At 36.0% G+C, this 26,480-nt stretch overlaps 1 protein-coding gene and 1 pseudogene across 1 annotated transcript; both read right to left on the bottom strand.

Annotated features, from left to right (window-relative positions):
* On the bottom strand, positions 1 to 3,989 carry LOC104089104 (uncharacterized; annotated as a pseudogene).
* Positions 3,990 to 15,350: 11,361 nt separating this feature from the next.
* Positions 15,351 to 16,583, bottom strand: LOC138901059 (uncharacterized). Its single transcript, XM_070188785.1, has one exon. It carries the CDS (start codon positions 16,581 to 16,583, stop codon positions 15,351 to 15,353), a length of 1,233 nt encoding a protein of 410 aa, XP_070044886.1.
* Between the last annotated feature and the right edge of the window lie 9,897 nt (positions 16,584 to 26,480).

Genomic DNA, 26,480 nt, shown 5'->3' on the forward strand with positions numbered 1-26,480 from the left:
TTTTAAAATATATAGCATAATGCATATAACAGTATCGTTAAGTACAAAAAATCCACAAGGACCAACAATAAAGTCCAAACAAAATAGGCTAACTATGCGAGGCTGGAGGGTTACGGTCATCATCAGAACCAATTGCATGAACCTCATCAATGTTAGCAGCAATAGAAGATGTAGGAATTTTAGGTGCCACATCTAATGGGTAGTTGGTAAGATCAGTATTTGGCTGATGCGAGGGTAAGGAAACTAATTCACGTACCCGCTCAACGATTACAAGAACTATATGATCTGTCAGTGCAGGAATCAATCGCATCACTAACTCATCCAGATTCCCTGTCGGCATTGATTGAGCATTTGGAGGTGTTGCTGATGATGTAGCATCAGATCCAAAAAAGTCATGAAGATTTGGCCCGTAGTAGCATTTTGCTTGAGATCCAAGACCATATACTCTTCTTTTCTTTTCTCCTCCCGTGGCTTGATAATATGCTTTACACTGATCAATATCAGATTGAGTCTGTATTTGTTATTGTAATATCTCCAGATATTTTTTCTGTAGAAGAGTTAATAATTAGTGAAATAAAAAGACTAAATAATATTGAGCATTCAATTTACAAAATAAAAAAATATATGAAAGTAAATTCAATAAAATTATTTAAAAAATTATCTTACATGTACGATTCGGGATTTCTCAGCAACAAAAGATTTTCCATCATTACCATGTGTATGGACGTGCAAATGCAACTCACTTGGTGTTGGATCTCGGCCCTTTTTAATAGCCTATACAAAAGTTATTTAATTAAGAAGATAGACCTTAAGAATGTCAAGAATCAAGTTCTATTATCAATTTTGTCTTTATAGCAGGGTATAAAGCAGTGAATTTAGAAGTTAAAGAGTCTCACTTCTCAGGCACTATTTAGTTGAAAATAGCACTGCAAGTTTCATTAAACTTTAAAAGAATGTCTTCCACATATCCTGGATTTATATAATTTTTACCTTATCACTGCATTTTAACCTATAATAGTAGGTTATATATTTAGTTTACTACAGCTATGAAGCCAAATTAGGCTTACTATGAAGTTGTAATTCAGCATAACTACACAGTGTAAAAATATTATACACTGCTAGTGTATGCAAGTTAAACTCTTTATATGTCCACCTATAAGGATCTCCAGGTCACACCATTACAGCTGGCCTTAAGAGACGCAGTAATCCAATAAAGTGTCAACGTAAAGATCCTAAAGTAATGGTTGTATCAAAAACTATATCTGCTTCACAAAGGTATAAAGATGGAATGCTCCTGATACAAACTTTTCATATCAGAATTCAAGTTTTTGCTACAGAGTATGAAGGTCTTACGCTCAATGGCCAAATCTTTCACATAAGATGTTACAAATGTAGCTGAATATAAGTCTAGAAAAGAAATTAACTGGAAAAGAAACACCCTGAAGTTGGTCTAAAATTCAGAATGTTAGTCTAAGCTCCTACTAGAAAGCATAGTAACTGCTAAAAGAACGATTGCACCCAATCTTGCAAAATTTCAATCCCTTCGAATAGAATAGTCCTTTGAAACCAAACACACACACACACATACACACACACATGACATCTTCCATGAGCAAAATAATCTGATAGAGATACTCAAATCGCTTGAAATATTAGCCATATCCAGTTGGATTGTCAGTAATTACAAGAATGGTACTAACAGAGAGATCTTTCTAGAGCAACAAAAGCAAATGCTTCCTAAATCCCCCAAACTGTCATTTGCAAAACAAAGTGAAAACAAGACATGATCAGTAGAATTGAAATGCATGCAATTAAAATTCAATGTAAGCTGTTAAAGAAACCAAGACCCACAAAGAAGAGACTAACTTACAGTGGGATGCGAGAATCAAAGCCTTACAATCAAAGAGAAACTTGCAGTCCACAAAATCCAAGAGCAGCCTATTTTTTAGGAGTATGACAACCCCATGAATATAGCCAAAGCAAAATGGCAAAATCTACATCTATCCCAATTACCAATAAATCACAAATTACATGAGATGAACAAATGAGCTTTTGCCTTTATTATTTTACATCTGAATTGCAGTCTAACGGAGTTCGAATTTTTAATAGTACCTTCATAAACATGGATTTTCAATTACATGGTTTACTTATTCTTTTCACTTTTTTCAAAATAGATGGGATTACTTTTTTTTTTCTTATTACAAGGGATCATATTCCTACAAAATTTTATACTATAGCACATTGCCATAATATAAACAACCAGAAATTTTCACCCGTACTCCGTATAAAAATGAAATAAACATTTGATCTTGGCACTTTTGTGGCACTAGAATATTACATTAGTTTTTTCAACTCAATATCTAAATATCTGGGCAGATCATTAAGTTGCTGAATTAACTTGCTAATCATTAACTGAAGGTACATTCACTATGCTTGCAAATATTATATTTTTTTAACTCAATATCAAAATTTTGTACTATAGTACATTGCCAGAATATAAACAACTAGAAACATTCACCAGTACTCCATATAAAAATGAGATGAACATTTGATCTTGGCACTTTTGTGGCACTAGAACATTACATTAGTTTTTTTAACTCAATATCTAAATACCTGGGTAGATCATTAACTTATTGAATTAACTTTGCTGATCATTAACTGAAGGTACATTCACTATGCTTGAAAATACGTCCCTATTTTTTGAAGACATATTGATCAACTTTAAAAATTAATTACTGTGGACAACTTCATTATGTAATTTATAGATACTAAAAAGAAGAGATATTTTTCTGGATCCTAAGGAACTATCAAAAAACTAATATAATGAACTGATAGCAACAAAGAATCCTAAGGAACTATCAAAAAGCTGGGCAGATCAAGCAGATGAGGAAAAAAGGAATGAGGTAGACTCGCTGGACAGTCATGTGTCAATTTATAAGGAAAATGCAAGTCCTACCAATGCACAAAAGTTCAATAAACATAACTCAAATGCAGAACAATTTTTTACATTTATTTCAGATATTTTATATACACTTACAAGTCTCTTGCAATGCTCCCCAACACTGATAGAGCCACCTGTGTGAGTCCCAATGGAAACTATGCTCCCAGCACAATAATTTTTTGTATTTATTTCTGACTTTTCAACACACTTAGGATCTTTCCAAAGTCTCAACCAACTTTGCCACATATTATTTGGAATGGAGTCCGGTTGCACCCCATTTGATTTTAGTTTGCTAACAAAATCATTGTATCTTTTTGCTGCCCTACGCTCCCATTGGATCCGCACCGCACTATCAATAGAAGATTCCCAGTAGAATACCTTCTGAAATAATTTTATAAAGTATTAACATTAATAAGTTACATAAAAAAGTTAATATACTTTCTAAATCCAATTGTGATGAATTATACCTTGAATTCTCCAAAATAATTTTTTTATCTCATCTGAGACGTTTTTCCAGTTGACTCCATTAGGATCAAGTTCATGCTTGAAAGACTTAGTTATACACTCAGAGCATTCATATGAAGGCTCTAACCTAAACAAATTAGAAGACATTATTTAAAGGCATATCATATATTAATAAAAATATACCAAAAGTAATAGTACAAGTATGGACTAACCCTATAGGAGAAATAGTAAGAAGCGTCCGCAGCCCGCGAGTACTGCTACACTCAGTTTTGCCTATTATGTTGCTTTGAGAAGATGTACCCTCGCTTATTGTGTTGCTCTGATTAGGGGTATTTGGAGATGGTTTCAATTTAATATTTGGGGTTCTACCATGGCCTGATGTTTGAATAGGTGGCGTACTACTAGGACCTAATGTTTGAACTTGATTGATGTGATCTGGTCCACCTGAGAAACTCGTATCACCTTATTGAGGACTAATTGTGGGAATGAGAATAGTAGGCATATTTTCACGAGTAGCAAAATTATCCCTAACTGAAGATTTACCTACACGACCTGCGCTACCTCGACCTCTACCTCGAGGCATATCTACAAAATAAATAAATAAAAGAAGGATATGAAACAATGCATATCTAAATAACATATGGCATATGAAACTTCAAAATAAAATGTTCTGCTAAAGACAATATCAGAAAGACACTATTAAATTGATACAAAGAGACATAACACAATATAAAAAATACTTGTACTATCCAATGCTTGAACTACTCACTGAATTATTGAATTTGATAACTTCTTTAGACCAAAATACAATGATCTTGGCTCCAATTAATTCTGAATTTAGATAGATTAATCAAGTAACACTATTAAGTTGATAATAAACATTATTCTACTGCTACAAAAAAAGAGTCAGACTAATGTAAAAAGAGGCATAACACAATGTAAGCTAGAAGAGTACTATACCATTTAGATTACTACAAATGTGATATTCGATTTGATTCTCTATAGATTATACTACAAAATAGATACATGACTTATAACATATATACCACACAGATTACTAGAAAAATAAAACTCAATAAAAAATATAGTAGTGCATTTTTATCAACACACTAGTCATCGTCTGTTTCTTCTTCAAACTCTTCCTCATCATCCTCCTCATTTTCATCCTCAGTTTCATACTCATCTTCTAAAGATTCTTCTTCGAACTCTTGATGCTCTATCAATAATCCATCATCAATGGGTTCAACCATTTCAATTACATCCCCATTTGGATCATGTAAGATTATATTCTCATCAATGGTGAAATTCATATCTATCAAATGGACTTCAACTTCTTTAACTTGGAATGGAAGATTCGGTTCTGAAGTTTATGTTATTGCCTCATTAGGAAGTTGAATAACATCCTGAGGTTTAACTTTCAAAACAGCTACCCAATCATCATTGTCCTTTTTCGTGCTAGGATAAGGCATATAATACACTTGAGTTGTTTGCATCGCAAGAATAAAAGGTTCGTACTTTCTAAAATGACAGCGATAGTTCACATAGACTAAATTGTATTGGTTATGCTCCTTGACACCAACATTTACAATTGGATCAAATCATTCACACTTGAATAACACAGTTTGCTTTGAAGGTTTTTCGCGGTATTTCACTTGTATAATCTCTTGTATCCGTCCATAATAGTCACCAACATTTGAATACGAGATACAAACTCTACCATTAATTGTTGATCTTGCACTACCATGACATTCCGTGTAAAATTTGTATCCGTTAACAAAATACATCGGATAACATTTTGTGCTTATTAATGGTCCATGAGCAAGATTACGCAAGAATTGGTTCTCAATGTGGTTGCATCAAACCTATTTCAAAAGAATTATAAGACTTAATTAAATATAACAAGCCAATTCAACTACATAATTGCTTAAAAGTTAAATATAACCTATTAATGATTTTTATAGTCTTACATATTCCTAGAACCATATAGCAAAATACGTTTCGAGGCTCTCATTTATTTGATCCTGAGATAGATTGGGGAATTCTTCTTGCAACCGTTGTATGTACATACTTCATTGCAACAAAATAAGTTAAATACAGACTCAAAATATATGGATATATTTATTATTATAAAAATGATACCTTACAAACGGCTCAACCTCTATACAATTTAGTAGAATATAAGTTTGGGCTACCTTGATTTCTTTGAGAGACAAACTTCTCTTTTTTCCTTCTCCCCATAGTCGGCCTGGATGAGTGAATATTGATAAATTTGCTTCAAGATCTTTTATAACACCTCCATCATCATTACGAGCCATATTATGATTACGTGTCATGACAAGAGATTTAAAATAATGAGAAAATAATTGTGTTGATTCCATCTATCAAGTATGCTTCACAAATTGAACCCTCGACACCAGTTTTATTCCGAATCATTTTTTTAAGAGTTCGAAGGTACATATACAAGTAAATGGATAGACCATTAAATTCATAAAGTCATGTGTAGCATACTTATCATAATAAGAGCATAAAAACTTCATAACCTCTCAAAAGGATACATCCATCTATATTGTACAGGTCCAGTAATCCTTGCTTCATATGGCAGGTGTACAGGCACATGTTCCATTGAGTTAAAGAATCCAGGAGGAAATATACGCTCTAACTTACACAAGATCTGTGGGATGTCTGCCTCTAATCTCTCCATGTCCACCACTCGAAGAACAGTCGAGGTGAGATCCTTAAAAAATAAGCTCAATTTCGTAAGTGCTTGCCACACGTTACTAGGAAGTAGCTTACGAAAGACAATAGGCATTAATCGTTGCATGAACACATGGAAATCATGACTTTTCATACCAAATAATTTATACTTGTCTGTGTCTAGGCATCGACTCAAATTCGAAACATACCCATCTGGAAACTTCACATTTTTCAAACAATTGAACAAGAAATTTTTTTGATTCTTCTCTATTGTATATGCAGCTTTGGGATAGCTTCCATCAATAGGATTCTTTGCCAATTGCGGTCAATCGCAATAGTTTACCATATCTTCATATGCCTTTGGATTGTCTTTTGTTTTGCCATCAACATTAAGAACTGCGTTAAATACATTATCAAAGACATTCTTCTCAATATGCATGATATCGATATTATGTCGGATCATGTTAGAGTTCCAATAAGACAAATCCCAAAAGATGCTTCTCTTTTTCCATCCACAAGATCTAGAAATTCTCCCATTAACTTCTTGTGCATCTAGCTCAGTTACTTTCCTCAATCCCAACTCACAAATTTGGTTCAAGATTTCCTCTCCTATTCTAAGGGGTGGTGGTAGCCTTCAGACAGTCTGACCTTTACGCTAGTTTTTACGATCTCTCCTAAATGGATGATTTTGGTCAAGAAATATTCTATGACTGTCAAACCAAGTTGTTTTTCTACCATGATGTAATCTAAAGGATTGTGCTTCTTCCATACAATAAGGACATGCTAAGTTACCGGCAGTACTCCATCCAGATAACATAGAATATGCTGTAAAGTCATTGATTATCCACATTAAAGTGGCCCTTAATAGAAAATTTTATTTTTTTGAGATGTCAGATGCTTCTACACCCATCTACCACAACAAGGTCAATTCCTTTATTAAAGTTTGTAGATAAACATCAATTTTTTATTTAGGGTTGTTTGGCCCTGGAACAATGATAGTTAAGAACATGTACGCCTCTTTCATACACATCCCTGGAGGCAAATTGTATGGAGTGACAATCACTGGCCATGAAAAGTATTTCCTCCCTGAATGACCAAAGGGCTGAAAACCATCAGTACATAATCCCAACCTCACATTTCTTGGTGCAGCAGCAAAAAAGGGATGAGTTTCGTTGAAGTGCTCCAAGCCTTAGAGTCTGATGTATGACGCATTACGCCCTCCTCTTGTATGTACTCCTGATTCCATCTCATATCAGCGGTTGTATCATGAGATGCATATAATCTCCGCAATCAAGGAATCAAAGGAAAATAATATATTTTTTTGTAAGGGATTAATTTCCTCTTACGAGAACTGACACGGCGTTTGTACCTCTGGTGGCCATAAAACTTGCAAGATATGAGGTCCTCATCTTCACCCCAATACAACATACATCCATAATTACAACAATCAATCTTTTCAACTGGTAAACCCAAGCTATGCACTAGCTTCTTGGTCTCATAATAGTTATCAAGCATTGTGTTATCTTCTGGTAAAGCCTCTTTTAACAATTGCATCATTTGGTTATAACCTCTTTGTGATAAAGTATTCTCCATTTTAATATTTAGCATCCTGGAAACTACTGCGAGTTGAGAGAGGGAAGAACCAGGGTATAATTTTGTATCAGTGGCCTGTAGCAAATCATAAAACCTTTGGCACTCAAGATTTGGCTCCTCCTCCATTGAAGGATTAGGCTCCTCCTCTATTTATGTATTAGGCTCCGCCTCCATTGAAGGTTCATAAGAATGAGACAACTCAGGTTCAGTATTATTATAAGACTGCCAGCTCAAACCATGGCTAAAATTGGGTCCAGCTGCATCCAAGACCATTTGTCGATATGGATTCTCATATCCCGATTCAGGTTGAGCGCCACCATGCAAATCACCACTAGAAGACATCTCACCAGTTACATTTTTTTCTCTTTGGTACTTCCGAAGAAAATAGTTCTTAACAAATCCATACTGATAAAGGTGCAATTTAACAGTTTCAACATCCATGTATTTAATGTTGTGACATTTTTTACATGGATATCTAACATTGTCACCACTCATGCGATTGCACTGAGAACAAACAAACTGGAGAAACTTGTTCACACCAGCTATGAAACTTGAATTAATACCCCCTTGGACATCCAATCTTTTGTACATCTATTCACGCTCTAGATTGTCCATGTTCCTATTTAATATTAAAATAAATAAGACCTTAGAGTTCTTTATTTAATAAGACTCAATTAACACTTAACAATTAACAGTGAGATAACTACTGATAATTTCATTTGCTTTCAATGAGCTCCTCCATAATTTCACATTATGACTAAGGATGCTTACAGTTAATTCAAACATGGAAGTCATGAAGATTAAGTGGCCAACAAACCTTCTGCAAATTGAAACTCATGCGAAAATTGGTCTAATACCCCATGATTCTAGAATGATAACGATAATTAAAAGAGAGCCATTGATCTAATCAAGGATACTCAACGATATTGAACCACCATACATACAAAATTTAATCAATTCGTTTTTACTTCAGGCATGACATGAAGAGACCATTTTTATCAAGAACATCTAACCTATTTTCAATCTTCAGACATGAAAGAAGATGACCAACATATCTTAACACCCAACCACCCTCACTTTAATCCAACACATGATCAAGTTAATAGGTGGACGAAAATTCTTATACGAAACACCACGAGTTCCAGTCATGATCCATGAGAAAGCACGTTATGCTCATTGAAAGCAAATGAAATTACTAGCAGTTCTCTTTAATAAGAAAAACAGTGTTCCGAGGGAAAAAAATAATAACAAAGAGTAGAGAAAATCTGGAATAAAGATGGAGAAACTTTTAAAAGAAAACACCAAAATAAAGCACAAGACATGATGAATATGATTCTCGCCCAGATCTATAATACAAGAATGAAATCACAAATAAGCTTACCTTATCAAGGACATACAATCCCTAAAATCAATGCACGACTTCGAATTTTAGAATTCTCCAACCACACGACTTCGAATTTCAGATTTCTACAGCAAAAGTTTTGCAATTTCGAAAGTTTTTCTTCTATTTTTCAGACATTAACCCTAGATTCACGCCGAACTTTTTGTATTTGAAGAAAAAAACTCACATTGTTGAAGAGGAGTGAAAGTGAAAGTTTGATAGAGAGGAGAGAAAGTGGGCGTGTTTGTGCCTTAATTGTTGGAATGTCTTTTAACTAGGGTAATTTAATTTTTAGGACGAAAATTTTAGCAACGGGAATAGCGATGGACCTAATTTCTGTCGCTAATAATAATTAATAAAATTTTATTTTAAGGAAATTAGCGACAGAATATTTTGTCGCATCTAACTTTCGAATGTCTTGATAAGTAAAATGAATGCAGCGACGGATTTTGTGACGTTATATATGTCGCTAAGTTTTAATAATTTTTGTCGCCCAACTTTCGTCGCTAATTTTATAGGTAAAATAAAGGCGCTAATATTTAGCTCTAATTTTAGCGACGAATATTAATTTTTGTCGGTAATCTACCGCTATATTTGATACGAATTATTTTATAGCTTATTTGGCGACAAACTATAAAATTCATCGCTAATCTGTCGTTATTTAGCTATGGAGTATCTATTGTCGCTAAATGTTATTTTTTTGTAGTGGTATGGATAGCTTGGCATTCATTTCAGCAGAGGAGAGGCCACTAGCCTTGAACATTCAGTCCTTGGCTAACAAACTTGCAAGGTTGGATATTTCAAAGCCCAGCCGAGTTCTTGCTTGCGTCGTTGCCCAGTCTTCACTATTGGAGCAGTTCAAGGCTTGACAGTTTGATGATCCGCACCTGTTGGTTCTCAGAGAGACGGAACTATAGGGTAGTGCCAAGGAGGTTTCTATTGGCGAGGATGGTGTTCTGCGACTCTAGGGTCACCTATGTGTTCCTAATGTCGATGGCCTAAGGGAGAGGATTCTATAGGAGGCGCACAATTCTCGGTATTGCATTCACCCAGGTGCTACAAAGATGTATCGCGACCTGAAGCACCATTATTGGTGGCGGCATATGAAGAAAGACATAGTTGAGTATGTAGCTAGATGCCTAAATTGCCAACAGGTCAAGTATGAGCACCAGAGGCCAGGAGGCCTACTCAAGCAAATGACTCTACCCGAGTGGATGTGGGAGCGCATTACTATGAATTTCGTAGTTGGGTTGTCGTGGACTTTGCGGAAGTTTGATGCAATTTGGGTCATTGTAGACAGATTGACCAAGTCGGCACACTTTATTCCTGTGATGACTACGTACTCTTTGGAGAGATTGGCCCAGATTTATATTCAGGAGATAGTTCGGCTGCATTGTGTGCCTATTTCCATCATTTCAGACAAAGGTCCTCAGTTTACTTCGCATTTCTGGAGAGCCGTACAGAGTGAGTTGGGGACCCGTGCAGAGCTTAGCACAATATTCCATCCACAGACCGATGGGCAGTCAGATGGAGCAGTTCAGATATTGGAGGACATGCTCAGAGCATATGTGATTGACTTTGGAGGGTAGTGGGATCGATTATTATCTTTGGCCGAGTTTGCTTACAACAATAATTACCAGTCCAGCATCGAGATATCTCCATTCGAGGCCTTATATGGTCGGCGGTGTCATTCTCCCATTGGGTAGTTTGAGCCCTGCGAGGCTTGGTTGTATGGGACCGATTTGGTGAAGGATGCCCTGGAAAAGGTAAAGTTGATTCAGGAGCGGCTTCACACAGCACAGTCCCGGCGAAAGAGTTACGCGGATCAGAAGGCGCGTGACTTATCATTTATGGTGGGCGAGAAGGTTCTCTTGAAAGTCTCGCCGATGGAGGAAATCATGAGGTTTAGGAAGAAGGGCAAGTTGAGCCCAAGGTTTAATTGGCCCATTTGAGGTGTTGAGGCGAGTTGGGGAGGTTTCTTATGAGCTTGCTTTGCCTCCCAGTCTATCGGGAGTTCATCCGGTTTTCCACGTGTCGATGCTCCGGAGGTATCATCCTGACTTGTCACATGTGTTAGACTTCAGCACGATTCAGCTAGATGAGATTCTGGGTTATGAAGAGGAGCCAATTGCCATTTTTGATAGGTAGGATCGCCAGTTGAGATCCAAGAGGATTTCCGCGATAAAGGTCTAGTGGAGGGGCCAACCGGTCGAAGAGGTGACTTGGGAGTCCGAGGAGGACATGTGGAGTAGATATCCTCACTTGTTCAGCACTCCAGGTATGATTCTAGACCCGTTCGAGGATGAACGTTTGTTTAAGAGGTGGAGAATATAACGACTCGATCGATCGTTTTACTTTCTAGAACCCTGTTCCCCTAAATAAGACTCCCCGTATGTGGTTTTACTGTTTATGACTTGCGGGGATGGTTAGTTTAAGATTTGGAAGGATTCGGGTTGAAATCGGAACACTTGGTTCCTTAAGTTGGCCTAAAAAGGCTAAGTTTGACTTCGGTCAATATTTTGAGTAAATGACCTCGGAATCGAAACTTGATGGTTCCAATAGGTTTGTATGATAATTTCAAGCATGGGCGTATACTCGGTTCGGGTTTTGGATGACCCGGGAGCATTTCGGCATCTAATATCAAAACTTGGTTCTTGAAGAATCTTGAAGTTCTTTAAATTTAGTTTGGAGCGGGTTTTGGTGTTATCGAGATCCAAATAGAATTTCGAGATCGGGAATAGTTCCGTAATGTCATTTAAGACTTGCACGCAAAATTCAGTGTCATTCCGAGTAGTCTAAGTATGATTCGGCGCATTCGGAGCAATTTGAAAAACTTGAAGTTCATATTTTGATTCAATTTGGTTTTAGGGTGCGATTCTTAGTTCCGTTGTTGATTTTCGCGTTTTGAGAGTTCGAGCAGGTCCGTATCATATTTTCAGACTTGTTGGTGATTTTAGACGGGGTCCCGAGGGGCTCGGGTGTGTTTCGGACCCCTCGGAGCTAAGTGTGAAAACCAAAAAATTTCAGTTCTGGTTTCCTTCTTCGCGAACGCCGAAGGACTCTCGCATTCGCATAGAAGGAATTGGGGGCTGGGGAATTTTGTGCTACGCGTTCGTGATAGCTGGTCCGCGTTCGCGAAGGTCTGGGATCTGTGACCTTCGCGTTCGTGTGAGGCGACTCGCGCTCGCGTCGAGTATCCTGGGCTGGGCTGGGCTTGGGTCGCTATTTGTTCTTCGCGTTCGCGGAGAAGCCCTCGCGTTCGCAAAGGGTAGGCCAAGCCAGCCCCCACATTCGCAGTGACTTGGTCGCGTTCACGATGTGTCATCTCCAGGGGCCACAACCGTTTGCCATCGCGAACGCGAGGCCCCTTCCTTGTTCGCGATGAAGGAGGCAGCTGGTCAGTGAGTTTAAAATCGGGACTTAGGCATTTTTTGGGCGATTTGAAAGGTTTTAGTGAGGGAATTTCGACCTAGCTTTGTGAAGTAAGTAATTTATACTTAATGTGAGTTTAATACATAGATTATGGGTAGATTTTAACATGAAAATTTGTAAAAATCATGGGTTTAGATGAAAAATCTAGGTTTTGATAAAAATGGGACTTTGCTACGAAAACGACTATGGAACTTAGTGAAAATCATATATTTATGTTCCTAAGGTTATGGGTAACAACTTTCTTCGAAAATTTTTGGAATCCGGGCATGTGGGCCTGGGGTGAATTTTAAGAATCTTGCATTTAGGGTTGGGTAATCACTGTAATAGTGGGGATATGAACTTTTGAGCATAAATTGATTAATTTATATAATTTTTGACAAGTTTCGAGTCGTTTGGCACCAAATTTGGAGGTTTGAGCACGTTCTTGGATCGGGAAGTGGGCTTTGAGATGAGGTAAGTCTCCTTTCTAACCTTGTAAGAGGGAAACTTCCCCATAGGTGAATTAACTAATATATGTGACTATTTGTAAGGAGCTACGTACGTACGAAGGGATGAGAGTTCGTGCGTAGCTACTATTTATGCTAAAGTTCGGGTAGTCTAGGACCCCCATCATGCCATATTTGAAATAATTGCGCCTTTACTTGTCAATCGGATTGCTTAAAATCATAGTTTCAAAAATTGTAAGAGAATCCCAAAGGGATAGGTTTCACTTATTTGAGGTTATGAATAGAACACTTGACTGTTATTGAAAAACTTGTGTTTTTTTAAGTGTTTTCTATTTGTGGAGTGAGCCGAGCGCCTCGGCAGATTAAATAGATGCATCTATGGTTCGCGCCATTCGACCCTCGACAGTGCACAGTTTAAATATTGTTATGTTGGTTTGGGTCGTACGACCTCGGCAATATTTGCACATGAAAATTCTTGGGATTTTATACTCATAACTGATATTGCTCAATGTTTAATGGAAGATAAAATTTGAGATCAATAATTGTGAAAAGGGATATTTACCATCTCTTGCTATTGAGTTTTAGTATATTTATTGTAATCCATGCTTAGTTACAATTTAGATTTATTATCTTTAGCCTTGGTAAGTGTCAAGTCTATCCCTCGCCACTACTTCTTCAAGGTTAGACTGGATACTTACTGGGTACATATTATTTTATGTACTCACGCTACACTCCTGCACTTAAATGTGTAGGATCTGAGGCAGGTGTATCTGGATATCCATCTGACGCGCATTCTTGATCTGGGTTCGAGATTCCACAGTGAGCTTCCCTTCCGAGCAGTTCAGCAGCATGTCGGAGTCTCTCTTATATTTTGTTTCTGTCTATCCTTTTTCAGACAGTAGGATAGATAACTTTTGTATATTCTACTAAGTTGCCCATATACTTGTGACACTAGATCTTTGCACGTAGTAGTAGACTTGCGATTTTTGGGTTCTGTTCTTACAATTATAAATGTTTCTAACTGTTTTCATTTATTGATTTAAATCGGTTTTCATTAAATCTTTTAAATAAAGGAAAAATCACTACGTGGGAAATTCATTAAAATGGGAAATCATTAAGTTATTCATTGTTGGCTTGTCTAGCAACGGTGCTAGATGCCATCACGCCATGATATGAAATTGGGTCGTGACAAAAACAAAGCATAAAAGCTACCCAAAATATGAGAATTGTCATGAAATACCTCCAATCTACATACCAAGTGTGCTCCAATATAAGAATCATCAAGAAAAGTATTAACTCTCATAGCTTTATCAAGTTCAAGAATAAGCATAAGCCAAATAAACAAGCCATTCTTGAATTCAAGCCGACATGAGAAATCAAGAATAAGAATGGTATGTTGAAACAAAACAAACCTCTTGGCTTCACCAATATTATCATTCAAGAAAGATTTAGCATGCTTTTTCTTAAACTTATAACACCAATCCACATGAAAGTTATCAACTTGCTTTAAACTCAAAGCACTAGTATAGTGGAACAAATTAGCTCTATCAAATATATGAGTGGAATAAGTTAGAAAGTTTACACCAAGTAAAGAACTTTCTTCTTTTTCAAAGAGTTTAGCTTTCAAAATAATCTCATTAGTAATCTCAAACGACTTCTAAAAAATGGAACCTTTGATTGGTAAATCCAAACAAACTCAAAAGCTTCCATCTCACAACCAAACAAGAAAGAATCAAATGGCTTAAAGCTTGAAACTTTACCACTCAATTCACCTTCAAATAAGCAATCATCACCAATTAAAGAATGAACCTCAAAATAGAAAGCATGAACAATAGGAATCAATGGATCAAACTCAATAAAATCACATAAAGATGCAACCTTTACGCTTTCCTCAACCTCAATCAATGCTTCTTCATAAGCAAATAGGTCATTCAAACTATCAAAACAACTAGAATCACTATCGAGTGTATCTCCACAACTCAAAGAATCATTAGAATCAATAAATGTACCCAAACTAACACTTGAAATATCACTATGCTCATCGCAAGAAGAAAGAGTGTTAGGCTTAGCAATCATACCTTGATGCACTTTTAAATATTCTATTTTACCTCCTTGAAGAATGGAAGAATCTTTACTTTCGTCTAGGGTGGCTTCGGTCACTTCACGTGGAGTTATTTCTTGAAGACTTCCACTTGAAATTTTTTTCAAAGGATCTTCACAATAAGCCAAACAACTAGTAAGAAAAGCATTAGTCGTGAAAGAATTATAAGAAGAATGCCCCTCACTTGAACTCTCTTGCTTTCTCTCTTCTTTCTTTTCAATCTCTTCCTTTCCTTCTTTCTCGGCTCTCTCACTCAATTGTTTCATATGCCTATAGTCTTCACTCACTGAAATGGAGTCAAAGGAGTAAGGCTATTGTTTTGCCATTTTTCTCAAAAGAATATTTATTAGTCCTTCCATCATGAGGAGTATCCTTGTCATATTGACATGGCCTCCCCAACAATAAATGGCATGCTTGCATGAGCACCACATCACAAAGAATATCATCAACATACTTTTCAATTTTGAAACTCACCAAGACTTGTCTAGTCACTTTAAGTTCACCACATTTATTAAGCCATTGGAGTTTATAAGGACGAGTATGTCTTTGAGTCTTCAAGTTCAATTTGTCCACCATAGAAGCACTAGCAACATTAGTACAACTACCACCATCAATAATCAAAGAACACACTTGATCTTTAATTTTACACTTTCCATGGAACAAGTTCTCTCTTTGGTTCATATCTTCCATCACTTGCGCACTCAACACTCTCCTAACAACATACAAAGGTAAATTAGGGGTGTCAGATTCTACTTCATCATCACATTCGGCCTCCTCTTCTTCACATGATTCTTTACTTTCTTCTCTTTCATAAGCTTCTTCCATAAAGATTATGGTTCTTCTATTAGGACATTCACTCATTTTATGATTGTATCCTTGACATTTGTAGCACCTATTAGAGTTAGGATTTTGGAAATAAAGTTTAGAATTGTTACCTCCCTCCTTAGCCTCCACCTTTGATTTGCCTTTGTCATTTTGCCACTTGGAGTCAACTTTTGGCTTGTTTTCATTTGAAAGAGATTGCCAAGTTTCCTTATTTTTGCTCCATGAGGTGTTGTAATTTTTGAATTTGCTCTCTTTAAGTTGCCTCTCTTCTTGGAGTTTATTTTCAACCTTGATAGCCCCTTGGAGTGCCTCATGTATAGTAACAAATTTGTGTAAAGTCATTTGTCTAGAAATTTCATGCTTCAGCCCCGCCAAAAATTTAGAAATTATAAGTCTTCCATTATCATCAAGATTGGCTCTAACCCTAGTGGTCTCCAACTCTTCAAAGTAAGCCTCCGCGTTCTTGTTTTCTTGCTTCATATTGTAAAATTTGGTAAGCAAGTCATTCACATACTCTTCGAGCAAAAATCTTGCTCTCATAATCACCCTAAGAAACCCCCAAGAATAAATAGCAATATCTCCATTTCTATTTCTATCCCGTTTCTCTTTCTCCCACCAAGAAGAAGCATAACCAACAAGTATAGAAATGGCATGCTTGAACCTCTTTGTATCGGATACATTGTTAAACTCAAACATCCTTTCCATTTATTTTTCCCATTCTAAAAATTCCTCGGGGTCACAACTTCCCTTGAAAGTAGGAAGTGAAGTCTTGATGTTATTAAGACCACTGTCTTCTTCATCTCCCCATCTTCTACCATGTTCTTCATTACCAAAATTTCCATCATAAGCATCATTCAAGTTTCTACCTTGATAGTTCCTACCGTGCCTTCCACCTCTCCCTCGAAAGCCTCATTGTCCATTCCTTCTAGGTTAGACTCTAACCGGTTCATCATATTGCTCGTCATAGTCCAAATCATCATCAAAGTCATTTTTCGGTTGTTATGGTCTAAGAGGTTGTTGTTGGTGCTCAACTCTTGCTTGTCTACCTTGTGGAAGTGGACCTTACCTTGGTACTTGATTATTATCAACTTGTTATTGATTGATTAGCCTTGCAATGTGTGGTGCAATAGGAGTAGAACTATTTTGTGGTATTGCACTAGTTCCCACTCTTTGGTTAGGATTAGGTGACAAGCCTAGCCATTAGTTAAAGAAGGTTGTCATGAGACTTGACCATATTTTCTTTATTGTCAACTTTCATAATCAAAGCTTGTAAAGTCTCCAAAATGGTCTCATTAGAGACTCCCTCCTTTGAAGTTGAAGTACCTCCAATATTCAAAGACATAGTACCTACAAATAAAGAAAATAAATTAAAATAAAAGTACCTCTCCAATTCACTCCCTTAGTGTATCCCTTTAAATTACACTCAAATATTACCACTCATGTATTGCTCTTTGCCCTCGACTTTTAGGCACACACTCTAAGAATCTCACCACTCAAGCCTTTTTTCACTCTTGGATTAATATCCAAAGTTTATATCAAACTCAATTAAGGTACTTTCAAGTGGACCTTCCAACTTCGGGGCGAGAATGGAGTTTATGTGACTTAACAAAAAAGCTAAAATAACTAAAGGACAATGGAAATAAGAAATTAACAACGAAACTTAAGAGAAAAGCACAAAAAAAAATTAGCACGAAATAAAATAAAGCACACAAATAACTAGTTTATCATTAAGTATGAACTAATACTTAAGTAAACTAGCTAGAATAAGTAAGGAAGGAAGGAAAGAAAGAAAGAAAAAGAAACAAGCTGAAAAGGCTATTTTTGAAATTGGGCAAAAATAAATTACTAGACAAAAGTGGCTAATTTCGAAATTATGCTGCAAAATCTGGGTATTCCTGCAAAATTCGAAATTCCATCATTCTTCCTGAAGTTTTTCATTTTTCAATCCCAAATTCAATAAAACACCTCAAATCTTCACCAAACCTCACCAAATTTGAGATACAAGTTCCCTACAACTCCACGAACAAACCTCAAGCAACAATTTCTTCAAATAACTAACAAATCAACAAAACCCTTTTTCAAGTTTTGAAGCTTAAGCTTCAACAATGGAGTTTCTTCTACAAGTTTTAAGTTTACTGCTAAGCACTTGTTACAACCATCAGTAGCAGCACTTTAATCCACCCGCTCAATTTGTTCCCCCAATTTGCAGGTTTTACTTCAAATGTTTAAGAACCAAGTGCTAGTTGTGTTCGGATTTTCAGTTGCGTAAAATTACAGCTCCCAAAATGTCCCAAGTCTTTAGAATGCACTCGTCCAAATAATTTATCATTATCAAACAGATTTTGAGACCAAATTAGCAAGCTTTCAGCCGCAAGTCGAATTCCCAAAAACCTAGCAATGGTTTAAACTATTTTTCACCCAACTTTTTTCACACAATAGCTTAAACAAATTTAATCAGCTTCTAGCCTTTTCCCAATCAACATCCAAACTTCGAATTTCACTTTTCAGATCTAAGTTTTCAGCAAAAATATATTTCGTACCTTGTTCTTCAAAGTTTCAGCTCAAACCATTCAAACCCACAGTAGCTTCTTTGGGATCCACATCGCAGTAAAATCAGTAGGTAATTTTTCGAATCTATCTCAATTTCCAAACCCCAATCAAATTTTTCGAATGCCAATAGGAAACTTCAGATACAAAGATAGAAGCAGTAAAACGAAAAGAAACAATGTTCAAGAAACAGTAGAACTTGTTATAAGAAAAATCAAATTACTGTGGTGTCTACTCTTCCTCCATGATCTTCTCAAATGCTTAATGACATATTCAATGATATATTTATATGTTTAATGACATATTTTTATGTTTAATGACATATTCAATGACATATGTTTCTTCACTTTTCGTGCCTATATAAAGGTCTTGTAATAGATAAAAAAATACATACAATTGAAGAAGAAATAAGAGTCTCTCCTCTCTTTCTCTCTATATCTCTTAGATTGTTTTTCCTTGTTCTATATTGTTACTTTGATCTAAATTTTATAACACGTTATCAGCACGAAGTCTCTAACCTCAAGGTTGAATTCCACTTCTGGTAAGATATATCTCGATGATCTATTGTCAAAATTATCCATATTTTATTCAAAAGGTATGTAGTATTACAGACACGTCTTTCTGCTACAACAACAAGTCCGAGCTTTAAACCAGATAAGTTTGTGCCACTATTTAGAATAAGTAATGGTCTGGTTATTAGAAAATTAGTATTTATGTGGCTGCTAAGGATGTCACCTTATTAAATTTTCATGAACTAAATAATAGGTCGCATGCAATATACTAAATAATCTACAAAATTAAAATTATATTTTATTATGTATGCTTATGGTTTTACCTTATAATGCGATTTTAGTATGCCTAGTATAATTGTCAAATATAATATTATAATAATAATTATAATAATAATAATAATAATAATAATAATAATAATAATAATAATAATAATAATAATAATAATAATAATAATAATAATAATATTCGTAACTATTTTATTTTGATAAGATAAAATATTAGTACAAGAAGTATGTACTACACTAAATTTTTCATTGATGATAGTTCTTATCAAATTAACATGTTGAATCATTTCTATATGGAAAACATATAGTAGTAGATAATAGACAGAGATTTGTCCACTATTATTTTTGATTCCCTGATTGACTTAAAGGTTCTCCTATATCTTTTTATTTTTCTAGAGAGCATAATACTTAATTTTCACAAAAGTGCATGGTAACTAGTAATACTATTATTCTGTTTGATACATAATTTTTCCTTAATGTTTTGATCATATCACTTTCATCTTGAAGTAAGTTTATTGCAGCAAAGACCACATGTGATTTCTTAATATTATTTTATATTTTTATATATCTGTTTGACACTAATTACTTAGCTGATTTGAGTAAACGAAAGTCTATTGTTGAGAATTATATCCAAATGACATTATGAAGAGTTTAACTCAAGAGGTAAGCATTTCCTTCGTATTTGAAATTATTTTTGTCCTTTGCTATTAATGATATAAATTTCAATGAGTTCAAGTCGCAATGCACCATGAGGATAAAACATCAGGATCAAGTCCCGACGCTCCATGATGATAAGAGTTTGGTTTGAATCTAATTTATTATGGTCTAACAAGCCTTTATATTGGTAAGACATTGGGTTTGAGTCCCACTATACCATATTGATGATATAATGATAACTAAAGAAAAATAATATATTTTTTGAAAAGGCATGAATATTGCCCCACTTGATTTGCTCCATTCTTGAAGTGAATGTGGTAACAGTGCATATTAAATCTAAATGAAGACAACTAGTTGACCAATGTACGTGGACGTGCCAAAGACCAAAATAATAATAGTCATATGGTAATTATAAAAAGAAGAATAGTAAGGGTTCTCAAAATAATCCTTCAAAGGTGTAGAAAATGTGTATCAATGTGGTCTGTTAATATGAGACACGTTCGGATGATTATGGTCCATTCTTTGAAAATGTGACTCGCAATAAGCATTGTAAATGAAGACTCATTCCTAAAAGTGAATGTGAAAATATATATGTGATACAAATTCTGCATAAGAATATGCTTATGCATGGTTGGATAAATATTACAACTCACCTCTATGGGAGGTTTGAGAGAAAGAAAGATAATGAAGATTACTGTGTAGTTACACGAATATGTCATTGGTCGCGTACATGTTATACGCCAAAAAAAATATATTTTGTTGTGGCTTATAAAAGGTTATTAAGGCAAATTTAAAGCAAGAAATGATTTTGCTTATGATGATTTTGACCATGACAATTTATTATGATATAATTTTCTCCGTGAAGGAGATATTTACCATATGAATAGTATGACAAAAGATCTTGTAGTACAAAAGTTATTAAGAGTTTCGAAAAAATTAATTTGTTACTACCCGGATGAATAAAATTATTCACGACATTGATATTGTAAAGTCTCAAAAGAAACTTTTTGATTTTCAAATGTATAAGTCAAAGTGGTTGGCATATTGAGACTATAAATGAAAGGAATATTGAATATCTTCATATTTCTATAATCATAACGGGTAAATATGAAAGGTTACCCGGCTTTCTTTTTATTTGTACTACACAAATATAAGCATGATGATAGAATCATATGTCACAAGTAAACTAGAAGTTTACTGAAACAAATATTAGTTGGCATGACCGGTTGACCATCCAGGTTCAATTATGATGCGAAAAATTAATTGAGAATTATATTGGCATATATTGAAGAAATAGAAGTTTCTTCAAGAATTTTCTTGTGCTTCTTATTCTCATGATATATCAGGAAAGGTTGGGATTGAATCCCTTGATTTGTGGAACAAATAAAAAGTGATAAATATATGAGCCCAGTCACCTGCCATGTGGACCGTTTACTATTATATGATTTTAATATATGCATATATTCTATGGTCACATGTGCATTTGTTATCAACTTGTAATTTGGCTTTTGCAAGATTGATTGCTCAAATTATTAGAGCAAAGTTCCAGAATATAAATTATGATGATTTATCTTGATAATACTGGTTTAAATCCAAGTCGGTTTAGCAGAAATTGTATGCCTCCAATTATATCTAAACCATTGGTTATGAGAATAAAACTGCCAAAATAAAATTTAGTATGTGATGTATTATTTAATATACAACAGTATTTGTACGCATATAGCCAGGTTATGATAAGTTCTCCCTATCATAATCGGTTCAGGATCAGGAACCAAATAATCTCCATTTAGAAATATGAATGTGCTATATGATTTAATTGTTCTACCACAATGCACAAAGATGGATCCCCAAATAAGGCTAGGGATATGTATTGGTGATCCCAACAATAGGGGGAGAAAATGGGCAGCTGAAAAAGTAATGCATGTAATAAATTATTATGAGTACATCTAGATCCTCGTACGAGAAAATGTGAACTTGAAGTTCAAGTGATAATTCATTTGTAAAATATTGCTAGACGTATTTACTGACCCAAAACTAAATGTCATATTCAGCTCCTAATGCTCCAAATAAAATAAATTTTATAATGAATACAGTCTATGGCATGCATGAAGCAAAATAGACTAATCGGTTCCAAAGATAAAACTCCTTGAAGAAGGAGATGAGCAAATATTCAAGATGGTCATAATAAGGAGACAAGTGCTCTAGAAGAGCACCACGATATAACACTTCATAAGACCTCATGGGAGAGGCTCAGATACCTGAAAATATTAAGATAAAAATATTTCAATAAGTTATGTCTTTATTGGGTAATAGTAAAACCGATATAAAATGATCATCGACGATATTGTTAATATAATGTAGCGCTCAATATTATTAATATTGATGAGGATCTTGAGCTCAAATCTGTCATGAAATTTGGACAGATAAATAATTGGCCAAATGAAAAATACGCAATGAAAATTGATTTTACCTGAAAAATATAAAGTTGGACGGATAGTCCCAACACCTGAAAGTATAAAGCCAGTGGAGGTATAAATGTGTTCTTGTGCAAAAAAAAGGGTCGACTAACTTGTGTCACAAGAAGATTTGTAAATATCCTGGCATTGATTACATAGAGACATGTTTTCCTGTGGTGGATGTCGTCATTTCAGGTTTTAATCTGGCAATACAAAAAAAATGTGATATGCGTATAATGAAAATTATTGAAGGATTTAAATTGTTCTTAAGCATATTAAGGTTTTCAAGAAATTTGTTAAATAAAGCTTCAAAAATCCTTATACGGATTGAAACAATCAGGGCGCATGTGGTATAATCGCCTGAGTGAGTACTTGTTAAAAGAAGGGTACAAGAATGATTCAGTTTGTCCTTGTGTCTTTATAAAAAGATTTGGATCTAAATTTGTTATAATCGCCGTGTATGTTGATGATTTAAATATCATTAGAACTCCTAGGGAGCTTCCTAAAGTAGTAGACTATTTAAAGAAAGAATTTGAAATAAAAGATCTTGGAAAGACAAAATTTTGTCTTGGTCTCTAAATTGAGTATATGAAAGATAGAATTTTTGTCCATTAATCAGCATACACTAAAAAGATTTGAAAGCGATTCTATATGGATAAAGCACAACCATTGAGTACCCCGAAGGTTATGAGATCACTCGATATAAATAAAGATTCATTCCGACCTCATGAAAATAATGAAGAGCTTCTTGGTCCCGAAGTACCATATTTTAGTGCAATTGGTGCACTAATGTATCTTTCTAACATTACAAGGCCTGACATAACTTTTTTAGTTAATGTCTTAACAAGATATAGCTCTACTCCTACAAGGAGACATTGGAATGGAATCAAACACATATTGTGGTATCTAAAAGAGACTACCGATATGAGATTATTTTATGAAAATGATTGCAGTTCCGATCTTGTTGGTTATGCCGATGCTGGGTATTTATCTGACCCACACAAGGTTCGATCTCAAACAGGCTATATGTTTACTTATGGAGGCACTGCCATATCTTGGCGATCGACTAAGAAGTCAATCGTGGCTACTTCATCTAATCATGCTGAGATAATTGCTATTCATGAAGCAAGTCGAGAATGTGCATGGTTGAGGTCTATAATACACCTTATTCGAGACAAATGTGGTTTGAAGTGTGACAAACTACCCACAATTTTGTATGAAGACAATGCAGCATGCCCAATTGAATGGAGGATTCATAAAAGAGGATAGGACAAAGCACATTTCAACAAAGTAATTTTTCACACATGATCTTCAAAAGAATCGTGATATCAATGTGCAACAGATCCGTTCAAGTGATAATATGGCTGATTTGTTCACCAAATCTCTACATCAACCTTCAAGAAACTAGTGTACAAGATTGGGATGCGAAGGCTCAAGGATGTGAATTGATGCTCTCATCAGGGGAGTTAATACGGTTTGTACTCTTTTTCCCTTACAAAGTTTTGTCCCATTGGATTTTTCTTGCAATGTTTTTAACGAGGCAACCAAAAGGCGTATTTCTAAATATGTGTACTCTTTTTCCTTCACTAGGATTTTTTCCCATAGGATTTTTTTCTAATAAGGTTTTAACGAGGCACATTATCTATGGGCATCCAAGGGGGAGTGTTATAAAAAAAATCAAATTATGGTGGATGTCTACTCTTCCTCCATGATCTTCTCAAATGCTTAATGACATATTGAATGACATATTTCTATGCTTAATGACATATTCAATGGTATATTTTTCTTCACTTTTCATGCCTATATAAAGGCCTTGTAATAGATAGAAAAATACACACAATTGAAGAAGAAATAAGAATTTCTCCTCTCTTTCTCTCTATATCTCTTAGATTATTTTTCCTTATACTATATTGTTACTTTGATCTAAATTTTATAACAGAACTAATATTTTTTTTGAATTGTTTGATATGAAAAATCAGTGCAAATAATCAAGGAATTTGTAGGAACAAATCCTTTAACCTTCGCTCTGATACCAAGATGATACGAACGCGGAAGAATTTAACAAAAGAACAAATAAAATGATAGAAATATAGAGATTTAATAGATAACCAATTAAGGAAATTGAAAAAACATTTGAAATAATCAAATACCCAATCAATTTAAGACTTAATTGACCCAAAACTATAGGAACAACCCTCAAGGAGAAGTAATCCCCTTGCAAGTTCACCTTAACAAGTAATCAACCAACATAGAATTTATCCCAAACACTCTCAATGAGTTTTCATTCACAATATCAAAATAAGCTAACCCTAAAATGAATCCTTAAGGGCTATTTGTACTAGGGAACTAAATATTACAAATATAGCCACCACATGTAGTATAGTCTTTAATTGTTGGTGAAATCATATATGTAGCTGTCCCGTTATGAAAGTATCCTCCAACGCTCAGATGGCTATCTAGATTGTATCAATGTGATATGGGGATAACCAGTCCATGCCCAGGATGACCTCAAAGTCGGTCATATCAAGCAACAGAAGATCCTCTCTAGTCTCGTAACCACAGAATGTGACCACACAGGACCAATAGATCTGATACACAACAGCAGAATTGCCTACAGAAGTGGACACATAAACATGAGTACCCAAGAACTCATGAGGAATATCAAGGAAATGAGAAAACAAAGATGATACATACAAATAGGTAGACCGTGGATCAAATAGTACCGAAGCATCCCTACTGCAGAAAGCAATAATACGTGTGATCATATCATCTGAGGCTAGCGCATCTGGTCTGACCGGGAAAGCATAGAATCATGCTGGAGCGCCACCTAATTGGCCTCCGCCTGCCTGACCTCCACCTCTAGGATGGCCCTTACCCACCTTCCCTCTGCCTCTGGGTGGCCGGACGGCTGGTGCAGCTACTGGTGCTGTAATCATGGGCTGCTGACTCTGCTACACTGCCTTGCCCCAGATTTTGGGACAAAATCTCTTCATGTGGCCATGAAGTCTGACCCTGATATCTACTGGAAGAACCCTGAATAGCGGGTGGGCGGTATGAACTCTCTGGCATGGCACTGAAATAAGACTGGAAGAACCCTGATGACCGGAGTACCCACTAGAAGAACCCTGGATAGCTGGTGGGCAGTAAGAACTCTCCGGCATATCACTAAAATAAGGTCACGATGGAGCACCCCGAGGATGTGGTGGTGCTGGATATGTGGGCTTGCTAGGCTGAACCCTCCCAAACTAACCTCTGCCCCCAGCCAGGGCACCTCTGAACTCTCCAGAAAAATGAAACCTCTTGTCCCGCTGCATAAGCTCTCTACCTCTCTGACGGTAACCCTCAATCCTCCGAGCAATCTCCATTACTAGCTGATTTGAAGTCTCCATCTTAACCTCCCATGCCATACTAGCCTGAATACCGTATTGCAACCCCGCAACAAACCTTCGCACTCTCTCTGCATAGGTAGGAAGTATCATAAGTTCATGGCGAGACAACTCAGAGAATGTTGCCTCATAATCGGTCACTGATATTTGACCCTGTTGGAGCTGCTCAAACTGACACCGCAACTCTTCCCTCTGGGAGGGTGGAATATACCTATCCAAGAAAAGGCGTGTAAACTGGTCCCAAGTCATAGGAGGAGAGCCTGCTAGTCTGCCAAGAAGATAAGACTTCCACCATCTACGGGCCCTACCCTCCAGCTGAAAGGTAATGAAATCCACCCCGTGAGACTCCAATATTCTCATGTTGTGCAGTCTGTCCCTACACCTATCAATGAAGTCCTGGGGATCCTCATGTCGCTCACCCCCGAAGACAGGAGGGTGAAGCTTGGTCCATCTATCCAGTAGCTTCTGCGGCTCGCCGGTCGCAGCTGGTCTAGGCTCAGGTACAACTGCTGCAACTAGCTGAGCTCCGCCCACGGGTAGTGTGCCCGGGGTCTGATATACAGCAGTTGCATGCTAAGGATCCTGAGCAGTAGGGGTCTATGCTCCCCCTCCCGCCTGGGATATGGTTGGGTCTGCTAGAAATAAACCAGCCTGGGTCATAGAATCCATAAACCGTAGCATACGGCCCATGACCTCCTGAAAGCCCGGTGCTGTCATGAAATTGACCGGGGTTGGCTCTGCTGCGGGCACCTCACCCTA

This window comes from Nicotiana tomentosiformis, chromosome 11 (assembly GCF_000390325.3).
Source record: "Nicotiana tomentosiformis chromosome 11, ASM39032v3, whole genome shotgun sequence".
In the NCBI taxonomy this organism is placed as follows: domain Eukaryota; kingdom Viridiplantae; phylum Streptophyta; class Magnoliopsida; order Solanales; family Solanaceae; genus Nicotiana; species Nicotiana tomentosiformis.

Coding starts and splice junctions, on each gene's coding strand:
- LOC138901059 (XM_070188785.1), bottom strand. CDS start 16,583: ATGGAAAGGATGTTTGAGTTTAACAATGTATCCGATACAAAGAGGTTC.